This window comes from Cricetulus griseus, chromosome 8, assembly GCF_003668045.3.
Source record: "Cricetulus griseus strain 17A/GY chromosome 8, alternate assembly CriGri-PICRH-1.0, whole genome shotgun sequence".
Taxonomy (NCBI): Eukaryota; Metazoa; Chordata; class Mammalia; order Rodentia; family Cricetidae; genus Cricetulus; species Cricetulus griseus.
The window spans coordinates 12,154,971-12,178,601 of record NC_048601.1 but is presented as its reverse complement, the minus strand read 5'-3'; the positions used below and the strand labels follow the sequence as shown (position 1 = coordinate 12,178,601).

Here is a 23,631-nt window from a genome sequence, read left to right as displayed (position 1 = left end):
GCTCCCCACACCCTCTCACCTGTCTTAATTCTTTCCATTTCTTAGCTCTGCCTCCATTGAGTTAGTGCCTCAGGGAGGCAAATTCTTCTCTTTGTGGCAACTCCGAATGCACATGTACTCGGTTTCTGCTAATCACCCCCCCAAAAGAGATTCCTGCTGTGCCCCTGAAACTAATCTTGAAATCATACCCTGGTTGTATCTCATAGGCTCTAATTGGATCTCTCTCACCATGGACCTCTGACCAACTATCAGGCAAGCGGTGTCCTGATTGGATAAGAATGCGTCTGGCAAAGAGGACACCACACTTGAGTAATAGTGTGATAAAGGCCTTTTCCAGTTCTCCTTAGGCAGCTGCAGCGGGAGAGTGGTCCTTTGTGAGGTCCCTGCCAGGGCAGAGCAAAGAAGTCACATCAGGGCCCATGGTCTGACTGGACTCCGGTCTCTTCTGTAGAGTGCCTTGAACATTAAGACCTTGTGGTTTGAATGTTAATGTGTTTGAGCACTTTGTCCCTTGCTGGTGGCTCTGGAATCTTCAGGAGGTGGAGCCTCGCTGGAGGAAGTAAGTCATGGAGGGGGAGGGGCTTGAGGTTTGGGACCCTGCGGACTTAAGCATCTGTAGTGCCTGGTGCTCCCGGTGCCATGCCTTTCCGGCCATGATGATCTGTACGTTTATAAGTAAAGCTTTCCTTCCCAACTTGGAGCTTCTGCCTTTGTTTGGTTTTGGTCACAGCAACAAGGAAGTAACAATATAGATCCCTTTTAGTGGGGATTTGAGACAGTCGTCGGCCTTAGTTAGGGCTGCTTTTGAATAAACTTTTCTTCCACCAACTTCTGTCTCCCGTGTCGTCTGCGGTAGAGTGGGAAGTGTGGACCTCAGATTCTGATAATCTGCTAACTCTGATAATCACAAGTTTAAATAGTGTCTTTAAGAAGGAGCCAGTGGATTCCTTTGCTCTCTGGTTTTGGAAGAGATAATAACACTGACCAAAAAGAGGCAAATAGTAACCATTGGATCAGGGGTGCATTTCTTGCTGGAAGCTGTGGAAAAAAAACAAAACAAAAAGACACAACTTAGAGATGAGTTAGATTGGAGAGATTTTTAAGCATTTATTTTTAAAGCAGGGCATGGTGGCACATGGCTTTAATCCTAGCACTTGGCTGCCCGAAGTAGGTGGATCTCTGAGTTTGAGGCCAGACTGTCTACACAGCAAGTTCCAGGCCAGCTAGGGCTATGTGGTGAGGCACTGCCTATAAATAAATAAATAATAAATAAATAAATATCTTTACACACACACACACACACACACACACACACACACACACACACACACACACAGGTCTGAGATGGGATCTCTCTAGTAGTTCTGGCTGGTCTGGAACTGGCTGTGTAGATGAGTAGCTTCTAACTCACAGAGATCCCTCTGCTTCTGCCTCCTGTGCAAGGTTTGTTTGATCTGAAATCATGTGTTTGCGTGTGTGTCTGTGTGGAACATGTGTGGAACACATATGTGTGGAGGCCAGAGGTCGAACCTGGGCATCTTTCTCCATCACTTTGTTTTTTGAGACTGACTGACCCTGAACTCACCGATTGGCTAGAATGGTGGGCCGTGCAGCTCTGGGGTCTACCCTCTCTGCTTCCTGCCCCTACAGTGCTCAGTTTAAGATGTGCGCCCCCACATCTGATTTTGTAAAAATATGCGTCCTTTACTGACTTAGCCAGCATCACTCATCCTTGATGGACATCTGCGAACCTGTTTAACCCTCACAACAAATTTAGGAGGGCTTTGTTTTCCTCGTCTTCTTTTGTAATTGATAACATTGTAGCAGAGGGTGTGAATGTCCCATGTGAGGTGAGGGCAGCAGAAGCAGCCTCACTCAGGCAGCTTCCTCTTTGAGAGGCTCTTTCCTCAGACACCTCTGAGACTAACTCTCCTCCCCGCACCCCACCCCTGCATGCCCCTTTCTTCCTGGCATCTCCTCTGTGATGCTTTCCTTAACCACCCATTTTAACATTGCAGCTCTCCCCTACAGCATGCCCCAGCCTCTGATCCTGCTCAGTTTTGTTCCATAGCACTTACCACTCACTAACCTACAGTTTATTTTGTTGTCTGCCTCGTCACACTGGAATGGAAATTCCCTGAGGGCTGAGGCGTTCACCTAGCCATTCCCTTGCTAGGATAGTTCCACAACACAGGACATGCTCAACGAATATTTACGGGATGCATGGCTTCTAGCTTCATCAGACACAAAAGTGATGTCGCTACCCTATAATCCTGTCCATCCTCTTTCAGCCCTCTTCATAATAATTAAAATAAGCATTTTTATTAGTTTTAACTGTGGCATCTGCGTGTGGCTCCTGGGTATGTACAGGCGAGGGCAGGTGCCTGAGGAAGCCAGAGGCATCAGAACCCTTGGAACTGGAGTTGCAGGTAGCTGTGAGCTGGCTGATGTGGGTTCTTGGAAAGCAAACTCAGGTCCTTTGGCAGACCGGTACATGTTCTTAATTCCCTTGGCCTCCATAATCTCATAGGGGGTGGCACTATTAGGAGGCGTGGCGCTGTTGGAGTAGGCAGGGCCTTGTTGGAGGAAGCCTGTCACTGCATAGAGGGCGGGCTTTAAGGTTTTCCATGCTCAGTTGTAGTTGACTTCCTGTTGGCTGTAAGATGCAGCACTCTCAGCTCCTCTAGCGCCAGGTCTGCCTGCACGCGGCCATGTACCACCATGATGACAATGGACAAAATCTGGGAACGGTAAGCCGCCACCTCGATTAAATGTTTCCTTTATAAGAGTTACTGTGGTCATGGCGTCTCTTCCACGGCAATAGAAACCGTAACTAACACAACTGCTGAGCCATCTCTCCAGCCCCCAGTTACTATTATTTTTTTATGCCATCCTCCCAGGTTAAATTAACTTTTCCTTCCTGTTAATCTTGAGACTGTTCCCTAGCAAAAAGTGGGCATTTAAGATGTAGTAGACCTGTGTCTGTCTCTGTCCTTACTGTCAATCTCTCTAAAGCTCGTGTTTATACTATTAACCCATTATCCCCCTTGCATGTGCAAAGGGTTTCCCAGTTTCTTCTTCTGTCTGTGTGGATAGTGGACACCCAAGTTCTTGCCATAAGCAAGCACTGTTTCCATTTCATAAGCAGAGGAACCAGCTCCGAGGTTCAGGCGTCGTCATGAGGCCTCACAGCTGCTGATGCACATGAAGGGACCAGCTCCCCATTTCGGCAGCCATAACAGCCGAACACGTGCTTGCCTGACCTTGCCTTGGTCACTAGGAGGCCAGATGCCTGCCTCGTGGCAAGGAGCCGATCAGAAGTTAGCTGGTGGCGCTATGCTTTACAGCTCTCTGTGTGCTTTACGGACAAGTGCACAGCACTGACGCACAGAGCATAGCAACCACCCTGGGAGGGCCCATGGGCCATATCAACCAGTTGACCAATCAACACAGGGCAAGCCCTCCAAGCCTGGAGGCACACTAATCCTGAGCCTGTGCATACCCTTAGACACTCCCCTTACGCTGCCCTATAAGATCTCTATGCAGACGCTTCAAGCTGTCTTTCCTAGCCATCCACCATGGCAGGTAGATGAAAGACCCGAGCTAACATGGGGTTAGCTCGTTAAACAACTATAATAAAGCCTCATGCAGTTTGCATCAAGCTTTCGACTCCGCCTGGTGATTGGGGTGACCGAGGTCCTGGACTGAGATCCTGGGGGGGCCTGAGCCTTGGGGGGGGTCTTTCATACTCACTTTTTACACCACAGTTCAGATTCAGTTCTTTCAGACCTGGTCTCAGCCTAGAGCTCACTATGTAGTCCAGGCTGGCCTTGAACTCATAGCAACCCTCCGTGGAATAATCCTTTACCATGTTTAGATGCATCACTGTGATTGGTTCAAAAAAGAAGCAGATGGGCCAATGGCTGGTCAGGATAAGGTTAGGCAGGAGAGCCAGACTAAAGACACTGGGAAGAAGAAGGACGGAGTCAGAGGAGTTGCCAGCCAGACACGGAGAGGAAACACGAGTTGCAAGATGAGAGGCAATGTCACGCGTCAGGATGTAGGTTACTATAAATGGGTTAATTGAAGTTAATTGAAGAGCTAGTCAGCAATAAGCTGGAGCTGTCGATAGAACTCTTATAGTCAATAAGTCTCAGTGTGGTTATTTGGGAGCAGCTTCGGGGGACACAGAGAAACTCCGCCTACAATTCTCCTGCCTCAGCCTCCCCTAGTGCCAAGATTACAGTCCTAAGACATTATCAGCAGCTCTAAATTACTATTATTATTATTACTATTATTTTTTTACCCATTCCCCGAGACAGTCACTCTACTTCCAGGTCAGTGGTACACTACAGGCAGGAGGAAGGTATTTCTAGAGAACTGAAGCCCAGAGTAAAACGAAACAGGGAAGAAGCTGGATGTTTGACTCCTGCCAGCGTCAGAGGGCCTTTCCATGCTGTCATTTTCTTCTCATCAGACTCTCACAGGGCAAGTTTAAATAATGGCTTTCCTAATACATGCACAGCAACAGGTGCAGAGACCAAGCCACTCCCCCAGGACCACGACACTATTGCTTGTCACTGGCAAAGATAAAACAGGTAAAACTAGCTGCTACAAAAAGCTGGCTGTGTTTTTCTAGAAGCATGCTGAGAATTTTGATGACTTGAAATATTTTGACATAAATCCTTCTTTGTAAATCCAGTGATAAAGAGCAGATTGTGTAGTGTGTGTGTGCGTGTGTGTGTGTGTGTGTGTGTGTGTGTGTGTGTGTGTGTGTGTGTGTTTGGCATACATTGTTTTACTGAAAGGAATTACTCAAGGGAGAAAAACAAATTAACATTTTGTTGGCATAGTTTGAATCCTTTAATAAACATGAAAACATATTACTATGGTAACCAGTGTAGATCATGTGAGGGGCCACAAAGTAATTAGAAGGGAGACAGGGTACTTTAGAATAATGTAATTTTTCTTTTTCATATTTTCTCCCTTGATTCTGTTTTGTTACCAGTTTGAGTCCTTGCCTTATCTTTGAATGATTCAGGTCCTTGGTACTTGACCGGGGGCTGCAAGTTCGAAAGACTAAACGGGTTTATTTTGACATAAACCAAAGGACTGGGTAAGGTTTTGCTTGTTTGTTTTTAATATACTCTTTCTCATTGAGACAAAGACAGTATCCCAACTGGTTAATTTTAACATTGTTTTCTTTTTCTTGTTTTGTTTTTGTTTTTATTTGCTCTTTCTTGAGGCAGGGTCTCCTGTAGCACAGGCTAGTCTCAAATTCCCTATATAAACTAAGACTGACCTTAAACTCCCAACCCCAGCTCTTCTTCCCAAACACTGCGGTTAGAGGCATGTGCCACCATGTCTGGCTGTGTGTTGTCTTTTAAAGAATCTGTCTCTTGCCAGGTGATGGTGGCTCTCACTTTTAATCCCAGCACTGGGGAGGCAGAGGCAGGGGGATCTCTGTGAGTTCAAGGCCAGCCTGGTCTACAGAGTGAGTTCCAGGACAGGCTCCAAGGCTACAGAGAAACCCTGTCTTGGAAAAAAAAAAAAAAAAGAAAGAATCTGTCTCTTGAGTTACAGGGAAGAGGAGAGAGAGCAAGCTTGCCTGGCTCACAGGGGCTTTGGGGATGTGCACTAGCGTGTGGCTTTTGCTATGGAAAGATAATGGAAGAATGAGAAACAGTCTTGGGAGAGGATTTGTGTTTCCTGAGGAATTAGGTATCAGTGTTCCAGAGCATCCCTGAGTTTCCCAGACAGACCTTAGTGGGAGAAGTGAGCCGTAGCAGCTATCTACAAAACTCAGGTCTGGGGAGGGTGCATTGACCCTACTTAGGAAAAGAAATGCCATGATAAAAATCTGTGGCGTTAAGTTAGGTATGATGGTGCATGCCAGTAATCCCAGCACTTGGGAGGCAAAGGCAGGAAGGTCAGGAGCTTGAACAGACAGAAAGTTCTGGGACAGCCTCTCGAGACCTCGTCTAAAAAGAAAAGAAAGCAATTGGTAGCACCCCTCTCCTCCCAGGGTTCTTGTGTGGATCGTTCAGATACAGTTTCAGAAGTGGGATAACTAGAGCATTATCAATGAACACAGACGCCCCAAGAGCATCCCCTAGTGTGGTGGTGGCAGAAAAAAAAAAAAAAAAAAAAAAACGAAAACACTGATGCGATCAGCTGAGAATGTTCTTAAGCCAGTTACATTTTCCCCATCAATCAAGATAAGTAGGTGCTAATGGTGTCCAATCCAAGATCATACTGTCCTCAGACACTCTGTCCTCAGCTAAAGAGAAGGTGAGCAGCTAGACTGTGGCAGATGAGGCTGGGGGAGGGGGTCTCACAACACCAGGAGGTGGGCCAGTCTCCTCTTTACTTTCCTTCAGAGTCTGTGCTCAAAGGAGGAAAGACCTCCCCACACACACCTCCCCTGCAGCAAGTGCCTGTGTCCCTCCTTTCACCCTTCCAGACACTTCCATAGTTGGGGCAGCTGGGAGGACACCAGATGCTAGTGCCAGCTCTTAGATGACATGTCTCTTCCCTTTTCAGTTTCGGAAAAAAAAAAAAAAAAAAAAAAAAAAAAAAAAAAAAAAAGTCACCTAGAATGTAGTGGTCCACCCACTTGCAAGGCCACCAGCCCTTCTAAGTTCACTTTGGGAGGCTACACAAACTTGTAATTGACACATTTCGGAAAAAACGAATGTCTTTTGTTTACAGTACAAAAGAAATGATTACATATTGCCAGTGACCACACTGTAGGCAATTCATGCTTGACTATAGCTCCTTTCTCCTGAGAAGGGGTTGGACCTCCTGCCATAATCTTCTTCAGCTCTTCAGGAATTAGAACTACTTCTAGACTCGTGACTTATACAGTGACTGGGAGACAGAAGTTTCAGTCCTCCACCACGATCCATGTACTCAACAACAGGAGGCTGACCTGTCTGTCGGGCACTAAAATATCCAGTTAACACCAACGACTTACCATTTACCATCTGCTAAGGAATGTTTAAGTAGTTTAGCATCTTACTTTATTAGATCTTCATAAAAGCCTTATGGGGTTATGTGATAGCTCTCCTTGGACTCAGGGCCCCGAGCATGCTATACACCCACTGTAGCCCGGGTGCTCATCCTGTAGAAGAGAAACTTAAAGAGCTTAAGCTACTTGGCCAAGAACATGTAGCTAATGAGTGGTACAGATGATTAAGGAGTCACACAAGTGGATCTGGGGTCAAGCTGCCCAATTCCCTGCCTTGCTCTTGAATACCTGGTTCCCCAGGCCCTGTCCACAAAGGGAAACACAAGGTCATCCATTTTCATAAGTCTGTTATGGTTTCAAGTATGCAATGAAGACAAACCAAACATCCAATGTCTAATAATATATGTGGCTATCCCAGTTAAGTCTTAACTCAAGACTGAGGTTAAAGTTGTGTTTAAGTGGTTTCATGACAGCAGAGCTGTGTGTGTGTGTGTGTGTGTGTGTGTGTGTGTGTGTGTGTGTGTGTGGCAGGAGGAGGGGGTCCAAGCATCTTCTCTCTTCTCTCTCTCTCTCTCTCTCTCTCTCTCTTGCAGTACTGGGTAGCAAACACAGGACCTTTGCATACTAAGCAAGTGGTCTCCCATTGATGTTTTGTTCTGGAATACTTTTCTTTGAAGTTGACAGAATGGCAACACATATTCCTTAGTCTCCTATATATGTTTCAAGTTGATGTTTTTCCTTTTCCTTTTTTTTAGACAGGGTCTCATGTATCCCAGTCTGGCCTCGAACTTGCTATATAGTTGAGGATGGCCTTGACCTTCTGATCATCTTGCTTCTACTCCTAGGCAGGTGTGCATTAAGAATCCTGGAACCTGGCTAGGTGTGTCATTACTCATTGCCAAAGCATCGTTCTTTTCTTCATATTCTTCTGCACTTTTTCATGCTCTGACAAACACAACTTTCTTGGATCTGTGGAGCCAATATTCATGCCATCTGTATTGCTGCCAAGGGCAAGAGGGAGGAGATAACAATATTGACAGGTCACCTCTCCCGGTCTGTATGTGCAGACAGAGGGAGCAGGCTAGACCTCAGCTTGGAGAAGTCCTGTATAACACTGCAGGGAATGGAACTGAGCAGGGCTCAGTCCGAGGTATGAACAGCAGGGCTGATGAAGGAGTGGAGAGAGACTGGGAAATAACCCAAAGGTAGCTGATGCAGCTGGCTTGTGACTGACTCTGTGCCTGCACTTGTATGTGGGGGAGGACCATTGTCCTGCATTGGATAGCACAGAACTTGCTACAGAACTGACCCTTAGTGGAGAACTGGGTGGCAACACGAAGGGGGAAAATGGGATCACTAACTTTTTTTCTAAAGATCGTGTTCTTCTTTTGTCTTTTGTGATATCTTGAATATTTCTTTCTTTCTTCCTTTCTTTCTTTCTTTCTTTCTTTCTTTCTTTCTTTCTTTCTTCCTTTTTTTTTTTTAGGTTGTTTCCCACAATATCCCCAGAGCTGTTTTGAAAACACCGACCATTAAATTGTGTATGCTGGTTAGTGTTTTGTCACCTTGACATAAGCTAGAGTAATTAGGGAACTGGGGACTCTCAAGTGAGGAAATGCTTCCGTAGGACTGGCCTGTATAGGCAAGTTTCGAGTACCTTTTCTTAGTTATTGATTGATGGCAGAGGGCCCAGCCCATTGAGGGTGGTGCCATCCCTGGTCTGGTGGTCCTGGATTCTTTAAGAAAGCAGGCTGAGCAAGCCATGGGGAACAAGCCAGTCAGGAGCACCCCTCCATGGCCTCTCCATCAGCTCTCTGCTCCGGGTTCCTGCCCTGACCTCCATGGATGATGGGCTGACTGCAAGCTGTAATATATAATAAATCCTTTCTTCTAGAAGTTGCTTTTGGACACACTGTTTATCACAGCAATAGAAACCTAGGACACTATGCACTTTCAATGATTTGCTTATTTTATGTTACGTGTAGGAGTGTTTTGCCTGAGTGTGTGTGTCTGTGTACCACTTGCATGCCTGGTGCCCACAGGAGCCAGAAAAGATACGAGAGCTGGAGCTGGGGTGTGAGTCACCATGCCAGTGGGTAGTAGGAGCTGAGTCTGAGTCTTCTTCAAGAACAGTCAATACCCTTAAGCCCTGAGCCATCTTTCCACCCGTTTTATGGAGAAGGGCTCACACATCCTAGGATTGCCCTGAACTTGCTGTGTAATGAGATGTAATGAGAGGGTGACTCTGGACTTGTGATCTTCCTGCCTGTAACACCACACCTGGTTTTATGCCACATTGGGGTTCAAGCCAAAGGCCTTCATGTTGGTCAGCATCCTCCCAGCTGAGCTACAACCACAGCCCTGAACCTCCTACCTCTTTTTGTTGTTGCTTCTGTTTGGTTTTTTGTCTGTTGTTTTTGTGATAGGGTCTTCCTAATAGCTCTGTCTATCTGTCTGTAGAGCAGGTTGGCCTTGAACTCACTAAGATCTACCAGTCTGTCTCCCAAGTGCTGGAATTAGAGTCATGTGTGCTACCACGCCTGGCTGTTGTCTTCCATACTTCTGATGACTTCTTATCACCTACAGTGTAAGGTAGACACAAGGCTGATCAGGTCCACCAAACCCTACTGCCTGGATAAGCTCCCTAGTCTTTTTCTAGGCCTCTCTCCTTCCCACACACGACGCTCCAGCCACAATTGGCTCCAGAGGTCCCCATGATTTCACTGTATATTTTCTCTCTCTCACTGAAAGTCTCTATGCCCATTTCAAGTGCCACATGGCTGTCTCTGGGGAAGCCCACCTCACTTTCTCCCGAAGGAGAGCATGGACTAGCTGTCACTCACGGCTCACACATCTGCTGTATCACTTGGGACTTTCAAATTTGTAATTAGTTTCTGCTTTCATTGTGCGTTAAACTAAAATTCCCCCAGGATAATGATTTTGTTTGGATTCATTCTGTGTTACCAGGGTATCCAGTTGTAACAGAATAGAGTTAATAAATACAAGACTATAAAGCAAAAATCCTACTCTTTGTGTTCATTTGAGAGCTTCCTATTCATATAATGACCCTGACCTCCCTCCTGAAGAAAAAAGTTTGAGAAGGTGAAAAAAATGTTGCGTATTGTTACTTTAACTATGTAAAGGTGTGCCGCGTTTGTTTCTGCTGCAGAATATTGCTTTAACTATGTAAAGGTGTGCTATATTTGTTTAATTAGGCAAAGATGTGTTGCGTTTGTTTTACTTTGCCTGCATAAGGTACCTGATTGGACTAATAAAAAGCTGAATGTAACACAGTAAATCCTCCTTTATCATCAATTTTACTTTCTCAAAATGTTATCAGTTTCTAGTCAACTACGGTCTGGAAATTATCCTTGAAGAATTCCAGAAACATCAAAACAACTCATAAATTTTAGATTAGGCATCATTCTGAGTAGCAAGATGAAATCTTGCGTAGTCTTGCTCCGTGAGGATTGGGGTGGGAATCACACTTTTGTCTGCGGTTTCCACTCTGTATATGCTACCCGCCCATGTCACACCTTTGTTGTCCTCTCCTCACAAATGGATTGCATGTGTCACATGACAACAAGAAGAGAGAGTAAACTACAATAAGATATTTTGGGGTGGGGAGAGTGAATATTTAAATAACCTTTGGCTTATCATAAACTCAATTTCATCATAGGTATGTATGTATAGTAAAAAAAAACACTGTGCATATAGGGTTTGGTAGTACCTGAGGTTTGTAACCAGTCTCTGCGGTTGCTGGAACATACCCCCATGGGTGTGTTACCACTGCAGAGACTTTTCTTCTTAGAGGATGGGAAATGAAGCAGAAAGTACACTTAATCTGTCAGTTCAGTCATCACTGGAGGCCAGTATCCCTGTTTCCATGCCCCCCACTCCAAGGAAATGAGGAAAACCGCCTACAAGCAAAGACTGATAAATACAGATGTAGAGCAGGCTTACCTTTTATCAGCTGGCAGTTATATGTGCTCAGGTTCCCAGCAGACCGCAAATTTATCAACTCTCCTTTGGGGCTGTGGCTTTTATTTACAACTTCAAATAACTCGTAGGGGGGGATCAAGACTTCCTTCCTGAGAGAGAAGTCTTGCACAGAGGTACCCAGGCATGTAACCATAGTAAACAGGGTTTGGTTTCCAGACACCCGTGTCTCCTCCCTTAGCAGGGAGGCAGAAAGGAACTGGCCGAATCGGACAGTGGCACCGACATTGACTTCAAACCTCACGTTCTTCATCCCATAGTGGACCTCATAGCACAGGTCCCTGTTCTTTGTGGAGCTCTCTTTCCTCAGCAGCTGGATGGCTGAGGTGAGGTAGTAGTGCAGATACTTGAAGTGGAATGACTGTCTGTACTGCCCGGGAGATGCCCCGGCCCTGGCCATAGCTGTAGCAAAGTCAGAGCTCACATTGCGATTGGAGGTGTAGACCAAGATGGCCACGGCGTGTGCGGTGGTCATGTTCTCTGGGAGGGTCCCCTCTTGGTTCAGCCAGGTTAAGTGGGCTTTTTGCCACGCTCTGGAGTAATACTTATGAGTGTCTATTTCTTTCATGAAGTAGTCTCCTTGGCTTAGCTCCTCCATGACCTGCTTGCTACAGCCTTGATATTGATCATCAAAGGAGTCTGGTGTCAAGTCAAGGTCGACCTTAAGAGCTGCCTAGAAGAAAAAGGAAATCTTGATTCTCATTATTCAATGCAGATTGTTGTGTCCTACAGTGTTTTACATGGAATGGCCAAGCTGTGTCCGTCCATTCCTACCTGGCCTGGATAGTCATAAAAGGCTCATCTCCCCAGGGAGGAAGGGTTCTGTACTGTAGAACTCATAGTGTTTCTACATTTTGAATTTGTTGAAGAAATAAAACTCTAACCTTATAGTTTAATTATACTTGTGGTTTAATTATACTTTCCACATCCTTCAGTTTCTCTTCATATTCCCTCATGGATGTCACAATGAATGTTAAGAGCTGGGTGTAGTGGCTCATGTTTATAATCCTAGCCTTTGGAAGGCTAAGATAAAATTTCTATGAGTTTGAGGCCTACCTGGCTACAGAGTGAATTCAGGGCCAGTCTGGGTTATAGTATGGGACCCTGTCTCAACCTCACCTAACCCAGTTCAAACAAAATAATCTGTTGTCTGTCTGTCTGTCTGTCTGTTTGTCTGTCTATCAATCTATCTATATACATACATACATACATACATACATACATACATACATACAACACCTTGCTGTGCACGGGCATGTTCTTGGAGGCCAGAGATCAATGTCATGGGTCTTCCTCTATTTTTATCCACTCTAATTTTTGAGACAGGGTCTCCCACTAAGCCAGGAGCTCAGCAGTTTAGCTGAGTGGTTGGCCCAGGATCTCTGGAGATCTGGGGAATCTGCTTGTCCCCACATGCCTTTCCCACTGCAGCGCTGGGATTCTAGGTACACATTCCACCACACCTGGATTTTATGTGTGTTCCAGGGACTCAAACGCAGGTCCTCATGTGTGTGCATCAAGCATGTTAACCCCTGAGCTTTCTTTCCAGCCATCCTATGTTGAATCTTTTAACTCTATTGAAGAAAAGCCTTGAGTGATAAGTAGTGCCAGATTCTCCGAGAGAGACTGTCTTCTTGCTGACTTAGATTCTGGAAATAAAAAAGAAAATCTAAGGCGAATATGGAAGCTGAAATATCATCCTTCTTCTTCAATCAATAAGGCCACCTAGGTGCATACAGGTTTGGGTCTGGTGGCAAGTTGGCTTAAGAGTAAATTCCAGATGCAGTCAGACTTGTCTCCACAGTTGCTGGCAGGACTGGGACCTCTCTGATAATATCTTGTCATGGGGTAAAAGCCCTCATGCCTTAGACATTAGTAACCAAGTCCCATCGTGGAGAGCAGAGCTGAACTCTGTGTGTGCAGTTATTCTTCCAAATCTTCCCAAGAAAGCAGTGTTCGCAGGCGGGCAGGAAAGTGAAGAGAGGGACAGCGCCTAGGGGAGTCCCTCCTCTTGTAGTGAGGGGCTGGAGAGCATGCTCCTTTGTGCTGGGGAACACTTGAGTATTGCTGAGAGAGTGCTGAAATGAAGCTAGCGACTTGAAAAGAGGGTCACCGGGCCCCATCAGCTCATTACTGAGAACCTTATTTGAATCACCTATGTTCAAACAGATGCTTATTTCTTGGCAAAGCAATGAGGCTTTTCTCATGAACAGTGCTCATCAAAAGGCAAGATTCTGTCCAAGGTCAGTGTTGTTGGGAGTGGAACCAGAAAAGCACACGATTTGGTATTTTTAACTCTGATTTAGGGTGACATGCTGTCTAGTTGCATATTATCTAGTTCCAGCTTTTAAGACTGATTGAGTGATGTTAACCAGTACATCAGATTTTAGAATAAGCTTCCATTCACCTAAGCCAAGCCAAGCCTCACATTCTGTCAGATATTACAGTGACCTCTATCTATCACACTTTTAACATGGCACCAGATCTCAAATATTTCCCGTGTCCTCTGTTGTCGTTAGCTCCTTTTCACTACATAGATCTTAAGTTAGAATACGCGAAACTCCATAAAGTCTCTATACGTCGTTTCAAGTCAAAGAGACTCTTTTCACATGATTTGCCCTTTGGAAACAGTATTTTAACACTCACAGAGTCAGGAAAATAGCTCCACGGTCCTTACTTCCATCACGCCAGATTTATGAATGATAAATTTAAACTTATTTTTAATACCAATTGTTCCCCCCACTCTTCACTAACGTCATTTGCTCTAGGATTGCCAGTGCCTAAGTTTTTAAGCACCTAGGTGACCCCCAGGTGAATATGCTATTGGAGTGTAGGTCACGTGGGCCACAGAGAGAGAAACTTTTTGATTGCTCCTACCTTAGTGCTCCCCGCGGGTGCCTGCAGGGCGCAGAGCAACAGCAGCAGCGGTGTGAGCTGTCCTCCTGGAAGCCTCCGCCTCATCCTCCGGTCCTCAGTACTAGGTAGAAGCCTCCTCTTGGATCTACCGGTCAGTGGACAGCAGCGGCTGCTGTGTGTGTCAGAAGCCCACGGCTGCCCTGAAAGCCACATCCCGAAGCGCACTCCAGAGCCCTCCTTTGGCATTCTAGAGGTTCTGCTCCTGCCGCAGCAGCAGCTGGGACTTCTGTTGAACATCAACAACCGGCAGCTTCCTCCTGCTCCTTTGTAAAGCCTCTTCAAGAGTGAGATGCGAGCGGCACACAGAGATTTCCAACGCGAGTCAGCTTCAAATCTTAAAAAGGCAAAACCCCTCCGAGCCCTATCTAGTCGGTATCCAGGGGAATGCCAAGGGTTTGCTCAGGGTCAGGCTCTGCAGTTCAGCCTCAGCTTTCCCAGAATGGCAGGAACAAGCATGCACGGTAGTGCTTGGGGCCAAGTTCCATTATCTGGAGCCCCAGGCTTGCATTGTGAGCAATACCAGAGGCATGTGCAGAGCAGCTGGGGAGATGCAATCTTAAGGTGGGCCTGAGTCAGGCTCATCTGGTGCTGCAGATAGGCCTGCCCTGGATGGCCCTAAAAGTTGTACGTGTTTGCTGGTTTTCCACAGTGCGTTTGAAACACCCCCACGTGGAGACGGTGGCTACTGGGTTCAACGCTGTGAACATTCATTTCTTCTGAGAACTTCAGATCCTCAGTCATGTTATTCCGTGATGAATCCCTCACACAGGATTTAAATCAGCACTTCCTCTGTTTTGCTCTTTCTGCTCAACTCCGAATTCCCTTCCATTATTCCCGACTTTTCAGACTGCACTATCTCTCCGACATTTTCTATTTGTGTTTCCTGCCTCTTATCTAACTGTGAAGAGAAACCAAACCCTCTTCTTGTAAATCCTGCTCTCACTTGCTTTTTTTTTTTTTTTTTTTACAACTTTAAAGACTGGTCTGTTGAAGTCTTTGAAGATCCTGGCAGTTCTCACTCAACAGAAGCTCAGAATATATAGAGAGGCATAAAAGAAGAAACACAAGTTATCCAAAACTCCTTGCTTGGAGAAAGCCACTATTTTGATTGAAATTTTGTCTTTATACCCACCACCCACCACCCACAAGCACACAAGCATAGCAGAAGTGAAGCCACGAGACTTTGTATACTGCTTCTCCTTAACATTTATCTATTATTTATTTATTTATGTTGTTGTTGTGGTGGTGGTGGTGTGTGCGTGTGTGTGTGTGTGTGTGTGTGTGTGTGTGTGTGTGTGTGTGTGTGTGTTCAACTTGAGTATCTTCCTGTGTCATTGTCCACCTAAGCTTTTGACCCAGGCTTTCACTGAACCCGGAGCTCATAGATCTGCATAGACAGACTGGGGAACCTCCTGACTCTGCCTCCCCAGCACTGAGATTGCAGGCATTCACTGTGTTCAATTTGTTGTTGTTGTGTCTTGTGAGTTCTAATAGAGTCAAGCTCAGGTCTTCATGCTTGCTTGGCAAGTGCATTGGCAGCTGAGCCATCTCTGCAGGCCTATTGATTAAGTTTTCAAGAGATCTTTGTTTCTGAGACAGGATCTCATGTATCCCAGACTGGCTTCAAACTCACTATAGATCTGAGGATGATGACCTCCCTTGCTCATATATTCTCTGCTCCCTCTCTTTGCCTGGATCCCCTGTGCTCGGCCTGGTGCTTGGTTGTGGATCTCTGCATCTGGTTCCATCAATTACTGGATGAAAGCTCTATGATGATAGCTGGGGTATTCACCAATCTGATTACTAGGGAAGGTCAGTTCGGGTACCCTCTCCACTACTGCTAGGAGTCTCAGCTTGGGTCATTCTTGTGGATTCTTGGGAGTTACCCTAGCACCAGGTTTCTCCCTAACCCCACAGTGGCTCTCTCTATTAAGTTATCTCTCTCATTGCTCTCCCACCTCATACTTCCCTTTCCACCATCTGGTTCCCTCATGTTCTCATTCTCCCTCTCCTCACCCCCACCCCCATCCCCCAGTTTACCCAGGAGATCTCATCTAATTTCCCTTCCCAGGGCTATCCATGTGTCCCTCTTAGGGTCCTCCTTATTACCTAGTTTCTCTGGAGCTGTGGCTTGTAGTCTAGTTATCCTTTACTTTACATCTAATATCCACTTGTGAGTGAATATATCCCATGTTTGTCTTTCTGAGTCTGGGTTACCTCACTCAGGATGATTTTTTCTAGTTCTATCCATTTGCCTGATCACGATGGAGAAATCTACAGAGGCAACTGAACCAAGCTCATGGAAACTCATGAACTCTAGACTGACAGCGGTAGAGACTCCAGGGGACCAAACTAGGCCCTCCACATGAGGGGGACAATTGTGAAGTTTGAACTATGAGAGGGGCCCCTGGCAGTAGGACCACAATACAAACCTGGTCTGTGAGCCAGCTTGTTGGAGCCCATTCCCTATGGTGGGATGCCATGCTCAGCCTTAAGGTATGAGGAAGGCCTTGACCATGTCCCAACCTATTATGTCAGACTTTGTTGACTTCTCATGAGAGCCTCTACCCGATAGGAGGAGTAGACTGGGGATGGGCTTGGGAGAGGTAAGGAGGTCAGGAGGAAGGGTGGGAGGGAGAACTCTGGTTGGAATGTAAAATGAAATTAAAAGAATAAATAAATAAATAAATAAATAAATAAATAAAAAGAACTGAGGATGCCACCCAACTTTTGATCATCCACCTCTACCTCCTGGGTACAGGGATAGCAGAGTGAGCCATCATTAACCTGTTTGTATCATACTGGGGACCAAACCCAGGGCCTTATGCTAGGAAAGCTCGCTACCAACTTAGCTACATCCATAGCCTTCACCTTAACATTTTACTGTAAACACTTCCCTCATAGTTTAATATTTATCAAAATGTGTGTGTGTGTGTGTGTGTGTGTGTGTGTGTGTAGCTCAGAGTTGCCTTGAATTCTTGATCCTTTGTCCTGACTCGAGAGTACTGGTATTACAGGTGTACGCAGCAACTCTAAGCTTAAAATAAAGTCATGTTTATTGTTTTCCACTAATACCTAATACTTCACAAAATTATTTTGTTGGCTCACAATCAAAATGGAGACATTAGAACTAGAGAAAATTAGGCAAGGGTAAACATAAAAGAGCATATTATTAAGAGGTGAATTTAGCCACTTTCTTAATTGACTTTTTAAAAATGACTTAAATATTTTATTTTACTTTGTAACTTCTTCCTCTCTCCCTTCTTCTCTCTGTCTCTCTCTCTGTCTCTCTCTGTCTCTCTCTCCCCTCTCTCTGACAGAGTCTAACTCTGTAGCCTTGACTAGCCTGGAACTCTCCATGCAGATATAGACCAGGCTGCCCTCAAAGTGACAGACATTCACCTGCCTCTGCTTCCCCAGTGCTTTGATCAAAGGTGTTTGCCATGGTAGCCAGCTACTCTGTAAGTTTTATCTTACAACAATTTTGAACTGACAAGGAATTGTGAAATAGTGCAATGAAGCCTGTGTACGTTGTCCCAGTTTCTTCCAGTAGCTGTGTCCCATCAAAACCAGGAAACGAATACTGTAGGTTGTGTGTAGCTGTGAGGCATTTCATCAGGTGTGTAGCCTTGGGGAGCTATAGCCTCTTTCAAGATGTAATACCAGCGGCTGGAGAGATGGCTCCATGGGTAAAACCCCCTTGCTGCTCTTACAGAGGACCTGGGTTTGGTTCCCTGTACCCACATGACAGCTCAAAGTGACCTGTAACTATAGCTACAGGGGGTTGATCCTACCCTCTTCCAGCCTCCACAGGCAAAAGGCACTCAAGTGGTGCAGACAGACATACATGCAGACAAACCATCCCATACAAAGCAAACAAACTGTAAGAGAAATGACTGTGTATCTCTACAAAGATCCCCCATGACCTTGTGACCTCTAGGAGTCATGCCTTCCCTCTCCTCCCCACCATCCCTCACTCTAGAAATCACCGTCAGTCTTCCCATCCTGTAGTTTGTTGCATGGAAGTTATTGGATAAATAGACCCTACACGCTATTATTTTTAAACTTTTCCCACTTAACATAATGCCTTGAAGTTGATGTGCAGGGTGATTTGTATTTTGGGGTTGTACAGTACCCTTCATTACGGTGCTCTCACCAATGGACCCACGGAGTGCGCCGTCTCAAGAAGACCATGCCTGCTCTTTAGTTCCGTTTAGTGCTGCCCACGGCTACTTCCTGAACACTTGACCTCGGACCAGCAACTTAGCATCTCCATTGCTCAAATTCCCGGGGGGGGGGGGAGGGGGGTTAAATTGAGGATAAAATGGGTCCTAGGAGACCTCGCTGAAGTATCAACCTAGAGACTCTTCAAGGAATAAAAACAATTGCTATTACAATTGCCAAACTTTACTTAATATATGCACCTATTGAGCTTATTTTCAATTTTGTACTATTGTTACTGTCTCTTGAACATATCTTCAGCGTAAGTCTCATGCGTGTTTCTAATAGTTTTGAAGACATAATCCAGAGAACTGACCATTAGAAAGGAATTTATATTTTTAGAGTTAGTGTCAAGTGCCAGCAATGTTTGAAAATAGGCCCTTAAAATATTTTAAATTCTCAGGATTCCTCATTATCAGCTGTTGTGAGGATACTGAGGCATGGAGAGAGCTACAGTGAGAATCTGAGCATTTGGACAGCGGCTCCTGATCCACTCCGAGAGCTGGTTAAACTAGCTTGAAAATGAGTGTTCTGTGCTGGGTCTCGGCTCCCCGTAGACTTGAGACGTTTAATAAGGGAGTCATAGTTCTACTTTATTGGGCGGGTGCTGTGATTTGAGTCTCCTTTGTTCGTGCCTTTGTTTGTTCTCTCAGCCTACAAGAGAACCTTAGAACGAGATTTTTAAAAGATTCCATTCTTATTTAAAAATTTATCTTTGTTTATTGTTTTGTATGAATATTTTGCCTTCCTGTGTGTCTGCCTGCCATGTGTGTGCCTGTGAAGGTCCCTGTGAAGGTCAGAAGAGGGCATCAGATCCTCCAAGACAGGAGTTACAGGCAGCTGTGAGCCACCGTGTGGTTGTAGGGAGTAGGACTCAGGTCCTCTGCAAGAGCAGCCAGCGCTCTTAACCACTGAGCCATGTTGCTAGCCTCCAATTTATTTAATTATTTTCCACGTGCCTGCATGAGTTTATGTGCACCACGTGTGTGTGCAGGTGGCCTTGGAGGTTGGCTGGTGATGTGGGGTCTCCTGGAACTGGAGTTAGTTATGGGCAGTTGTGAGCCGTCTGATGCAGGTGACGGGCACTGAGCATGGGTCCTCTGCAAGAGGTTCAGTCCTCTTAACCTCCCGGCCATCTCTCCAGCCCCGGGAAGAGTTTCTTAACTGTCACTCTGCAGATGTGGCTGCTGAGGTGAGGCTTTAGGGAGCTGAATGACTTACTTACTGTTCTCTCCTCTACAGTCCGCTGTCTCCCCAAAGTCTAAATGACGGTATCATTTTAAAATCATAGTCTGGGAAGGTTTTGTTAACATTCTTACCGTGCACGCCACTTCTAGAATATGCCCGCTAGAGGGCAGCAGGAACTTTGACAACATTTTAATGTGTGTGTGTGCGCGCGCGCGCGCGCGCGCGCGCGTGTGTGTGTGTGTGTGTGTGTGTGTGTGTGTGTGTGTGTGTGTGTGTGTGTGTGTGGTGTGTGTGTGTGTGTGTGTGTGTGTAAAGGGAAAGGGAACTGTTATTCAGTGTGATTTTCAGACCTTGTATTAAGTAGTCATTGGAGGGACTTGTCTGGAGTGGTTGAGGACCCTGCGGCCTTACAGGATTCTCCGAGGTTCCTGTTGAGATCTTGAACTCTCAAGTGTGTCAGTTTTGTAGTGGTATTTTAGTTTATTGCTAGAAGTCTAGGAAAGCAGTTTGGTAGAGGCCCTGCAATTTGATAGTCAGAATATTTTTGAGCTATTTGTATTTTAATTTCTCAACTCTCATTTACTGTGAACATCTTTAGAGAGAGTGATGGCAGCTGGTGAGGTAACTGGATCCACTTCTGACCTGCTGGGAAAGCATCTAATGCTGTATCTATTTCCTCTGGAAAAGTGTTGAATGAATGAATGAATGAATGAATGAATGAATGAATGTGTGGACAAATATTCCAAGTTTCAGTACCTACTTCAACTCATCATGCCAATAAGTTCATTCATTCTGGGCAGACCTCTTTTTAAAGAATGTACTATCTCTGTTAATTCTCTGAAATTTTCATACAATCTGTTTTGGACATATTCACTGCACACTCCTTCTCCAGATCCTCATCTCACCCTCCCCCGACCCTTCCTGACTTTGTGTCCTTTTGAAAAATATCCCACCAAGTCCAGTTTGTGCTGCCGGTGTACAGGAGTGTGACTGACCCGCCAGGGGGCACCCCCTCAAAGAAAACACTCTCCATTCCCCAGAAGCCATCAGCCATCAGGAGGCTGTGAGTCTCTCCCTGCTCCTTGCGGGGGTGCCGATGGCTTGTTTTTTTGCAGGCAGCCCACCTGCCGTGAGTTCATGAGTACGGTGGTCCTACAGTGTCCAGAAGACACCCTTACACCCTGCTGCTTCCCAACATGGGCTCTTTCAGCCCTTGTCTGTGGGAGTCCCTAAGCCTTGGAAGGGCTGTGTGTGTTGTCGATGTCCCCATTTGTGGCTGAGTACTCCATTGTCACTTACCTTTCCACGCTGATCAGCTGTGAATGTCTGTGCTGTCACTGTCCACTGCACAAAGAAAGGTCTCTCATGAGGACTGAGAGCTGCAGATTTAAAGAGCAGTTTGACACTACGCTCATTTAGAAAACTGATAGGAGTAGACTCACCCCCAAAGACTGAGCACCGGGAGCGTGAATTCTTGCTCAGATTTACAGCACCAGGCATGAGTTTTCTCCTGTGCAGCAGGCCTTAAGCCCAACCAATCAGAAAGTGGCTGGTTACCACAGTAACATTTGTACCACTATTGCACCTATGGGCATATTTTATCACATGGGTGGACACACCTCTCAATGGTCCTTAAGAATTCCAAGGCCCAAATTAGCAGGCAGGCATATGTCCATGGACAGTGGCTGAGTCTGTCCAAATTCTGAGGACACAACTAACAGCTGAAGACCCAACAGAGCTCTGGGAGCACCTCGTCACCTGGGAAGAACAGAGTTATCAAGAACAACATATATGAGAGTCACTGTCTGTTGAGGGCTGTTTTGAGTTGCTGTAAAGAAACAGAGTCTTAGGTAGGCTGAGCTATGCAAATGTCATCATGCCTTGCTTTACACCAGTTTCCAACTTGGCTGCACATCCAGTCTCAAAAATGAAGATTTGGGGGCCAAAAGTGACTCAGTGGGAAAAGCACTTGCACCAAGACTGATGACCTGGGCCAGCCTAGGAGAGGGAGACAACCTTTTCCCTTACATTGTCCTCTGACCTCCAACATGCTGACTGTGTCTCCCCCAAATATTTTTAACAAAGAAAAAAATACAAATTTATTTAGCACATGGCTTTGCAGAGTGGGATTCCTAGCACCTGGTAGAGCCTTCTTCCTGCATTTCCACACAGCAGAGGGTATTTCTTGGTAAGGAAGTGAGCATGCTAGCTCCCTGAGGGCTAGCTGTAGGATCCCCTTCATCCTAATTACCCACCTCAGGTCCCATCTTCAAATACTGCTAGCCTTAACCCAGGAACTATGCTTCTAAAACATCAGTTTTTGGAGGATACATTCAAATCAGGATGTGTCTGGAATCCTGTGTGAAGTCCCAGAAATGTAGCAGCAATTTCCATGAAAACTTGGCACTGCATAGTTTTGAGGGTCATCCCCTAGATATTAGTGGCAGAAGAGTTAGGGGGAGACTTAGGCAAACAGCACTATTTACCAAAGGGAATATCAAAGCCAACCAAAGAAACAAAATTTAAAAACTACTAGTCAGCTTAAGTAGCTAAGGAAAGTGAGATTGCAACTGACAAATAGTCCCAAAATTGTCAATTTTTGGCAGAAGACGAAAGCTTTAAAAATTACAAGATATTAATGCTGAGGGTGCTAGAAGTTACATTCTAGGGTAGAATGTGGTCCCAGATAGGTCTAAGATCAAGATACAGGATGCAAGAGAAACTATAAGTACCCCACATCTAACATCAGGACACTGGATCCCAGGTCCCTTTGAGGACCTCATGCGACATTTATAACAGGCTGTCCAGATAGACACAGGGAGGACCAAATTTTCAGAGATGGAATGGGCAAGCTTATTCTTCAACATTCTTATATATCCCAACCAAAAGGGGAAAATGGTAAAAGTCTTCTTTACCATGATACAAGGAACAAGCAGATTTTCTTCCTTAATTCCCCAAACATTTAGTAACCACACCTTGGGCTAATCTCTTATCTAGGTGAGACATCTACCATAGACCAAACGTCCTTCAGTAGCCACACCTTAGACCTTTAGGTCTTATGACTTTAACCTTGGAAGAGTAAGGATAGTTTTGAACCTCTGACCTTAAGTCAAAATGAAGCAAAGCCTTTTTTATGGGTCCCAACAGAAACCCAGACCCATGAAGAGTATATGTTCATTCTCAATTTTTCCCCATGAGCTAAGTTTGAGGCTGTTCCAGGAGCGAGTCCCTTCCTCCACACACAACAAACTCAGCAGTAAGGAACAAGCAAGGGAGAGCAGACAGCTACCAAGGCAGGAGTAGATGGAGGAGACGACTCCCTATCCCCAGTTCTGTGGTGCTTGTGTGACAAAGCCTGCTGAAAGCCTGGAATAGCACAGAAGCCCCAAGAAGATCCCTCAGTACCCCAACTCCCCCCCCCCCCCCCCCGCCACCACCACTGAGCACAAGGTACAGACTCCTACAGCTGTATGGACATGGAGTTGTGGTTCCCTTAGGTGACTCCATCATACCCAAACCTAAACCCAGCTCAGAGGCCCTCTAGGTTGGCTGCCTGCTCAACAGAAGACAGTGTGTGTTCATTTCAGGTACCACTGACTGTTGTGGAATGTTACTTAAACTGTGTAAAGATGTGATTCATTTGTTTATGTGGTGGGATATTATTTTAACTTTATAAAGGTGTGTTACATTTGTTTCTGTTACATTTGTTTATCCTTGTAAGGATGGGTTACATTTGTTTCTGTTGCATTTGTTTAATAATGAAAAGATGTGTTGCTGTTTCACCTTGCCCACCTAAGGCACCTGGTTGGTTTAATAAAGAGCTGAATGGCCAATAGCTAGGCAGGAGAGGGATAGACAGGGCTGGTGGATAGAGAGAATAATTAGGAGAAATATAGGTTCAAGAAGAATGAAAGGGAGAAGAAGAGGAGGAGGAGGAGGAGGAGGACGGAGGAGGAGGACGGGAGGAGGAGGAGGAGGAGGGAGGAGGATGGAGAAAAAGAGGGACACGCCAGGGTCCAGAAACCAGGGAGCTGCCAGCCAGCCAGACACTGGAGGAAGCAGGAAGGTAAGACACACAGAAAGAAAGGTTAAAAATCCCCAAAGCAAAAGATAGATAAAGAGAAACAGGTTAATCTAAGTTAAAAGAGATAGACAGAAACATTGACAGCTAGGCTGATCATTTATAACTAAGTCTCTATGTCATGATTTGGGAGTGTGTTGGTGGCCCAAAAGAAAAAAGCCTTGTACAACTGACCTCAGCCTTTACTCTTTCTCTACACACAGCATCCAAAACTCAGTAGAAAATCATGATACAAATACCCCTAAATAAAACATTT

General features: G+C 45.5%; 1 protein-coding gene across 1 annotated transcript; it reads right to left on the bottom strand.

Moving 5' to 3' along the window:
• On the bottom strand, window positions 1–14,078 carry Art4 (ADP-ribosyltransferase 4 (Dombrock blood group)). Its single transcript, XM_027430005.2, has 3 exons — window positions 13,847–14,078; window positions 10,934–11,642; window positions 1–1,038 (listed from the first exon to the last, which is right to left on the bottom strand). Exons 1-3 carry the CDS (start codon window positions 14,069–14,071, stop codon window positions 926–928), a joined length of 1,047 nt encoding a protein of 348 aa, XP_027285806.2. The 5' UTR covers window positions 14,072–14,078; the 3' UTR covers window positions 1–925.
• Between the last annotated feature and the right edge of the window lie 9,553 nt (window positions 14,079–23,631).

Excerpts from the sequence above, each read along its gene's own strand:
- Art4 (XM_027430005.2), bottom strand. The coding sequence starts at position 14,071 with ATGCCAAAGGAGGGCTCTGGAGTGCGCTTCGGGATGTGGCTTTCAGGG. Across the intron at positions 11,643-13,846 it reads CACCCGCGGGGAGCACTAAG|GCAGCTCTTAAGGTCGACCT; the intron begins GTAGGAGCAATC and ends TTTTTCTTCTAG. Across the intron at positions 1,039-10,933 it reads TAACTGCCAGCTGATAAAAG|CTTCCAGCAAGAAATGCACC; the intron begins GTAAGCCTGCTC and ends TTTTTTCCACAG.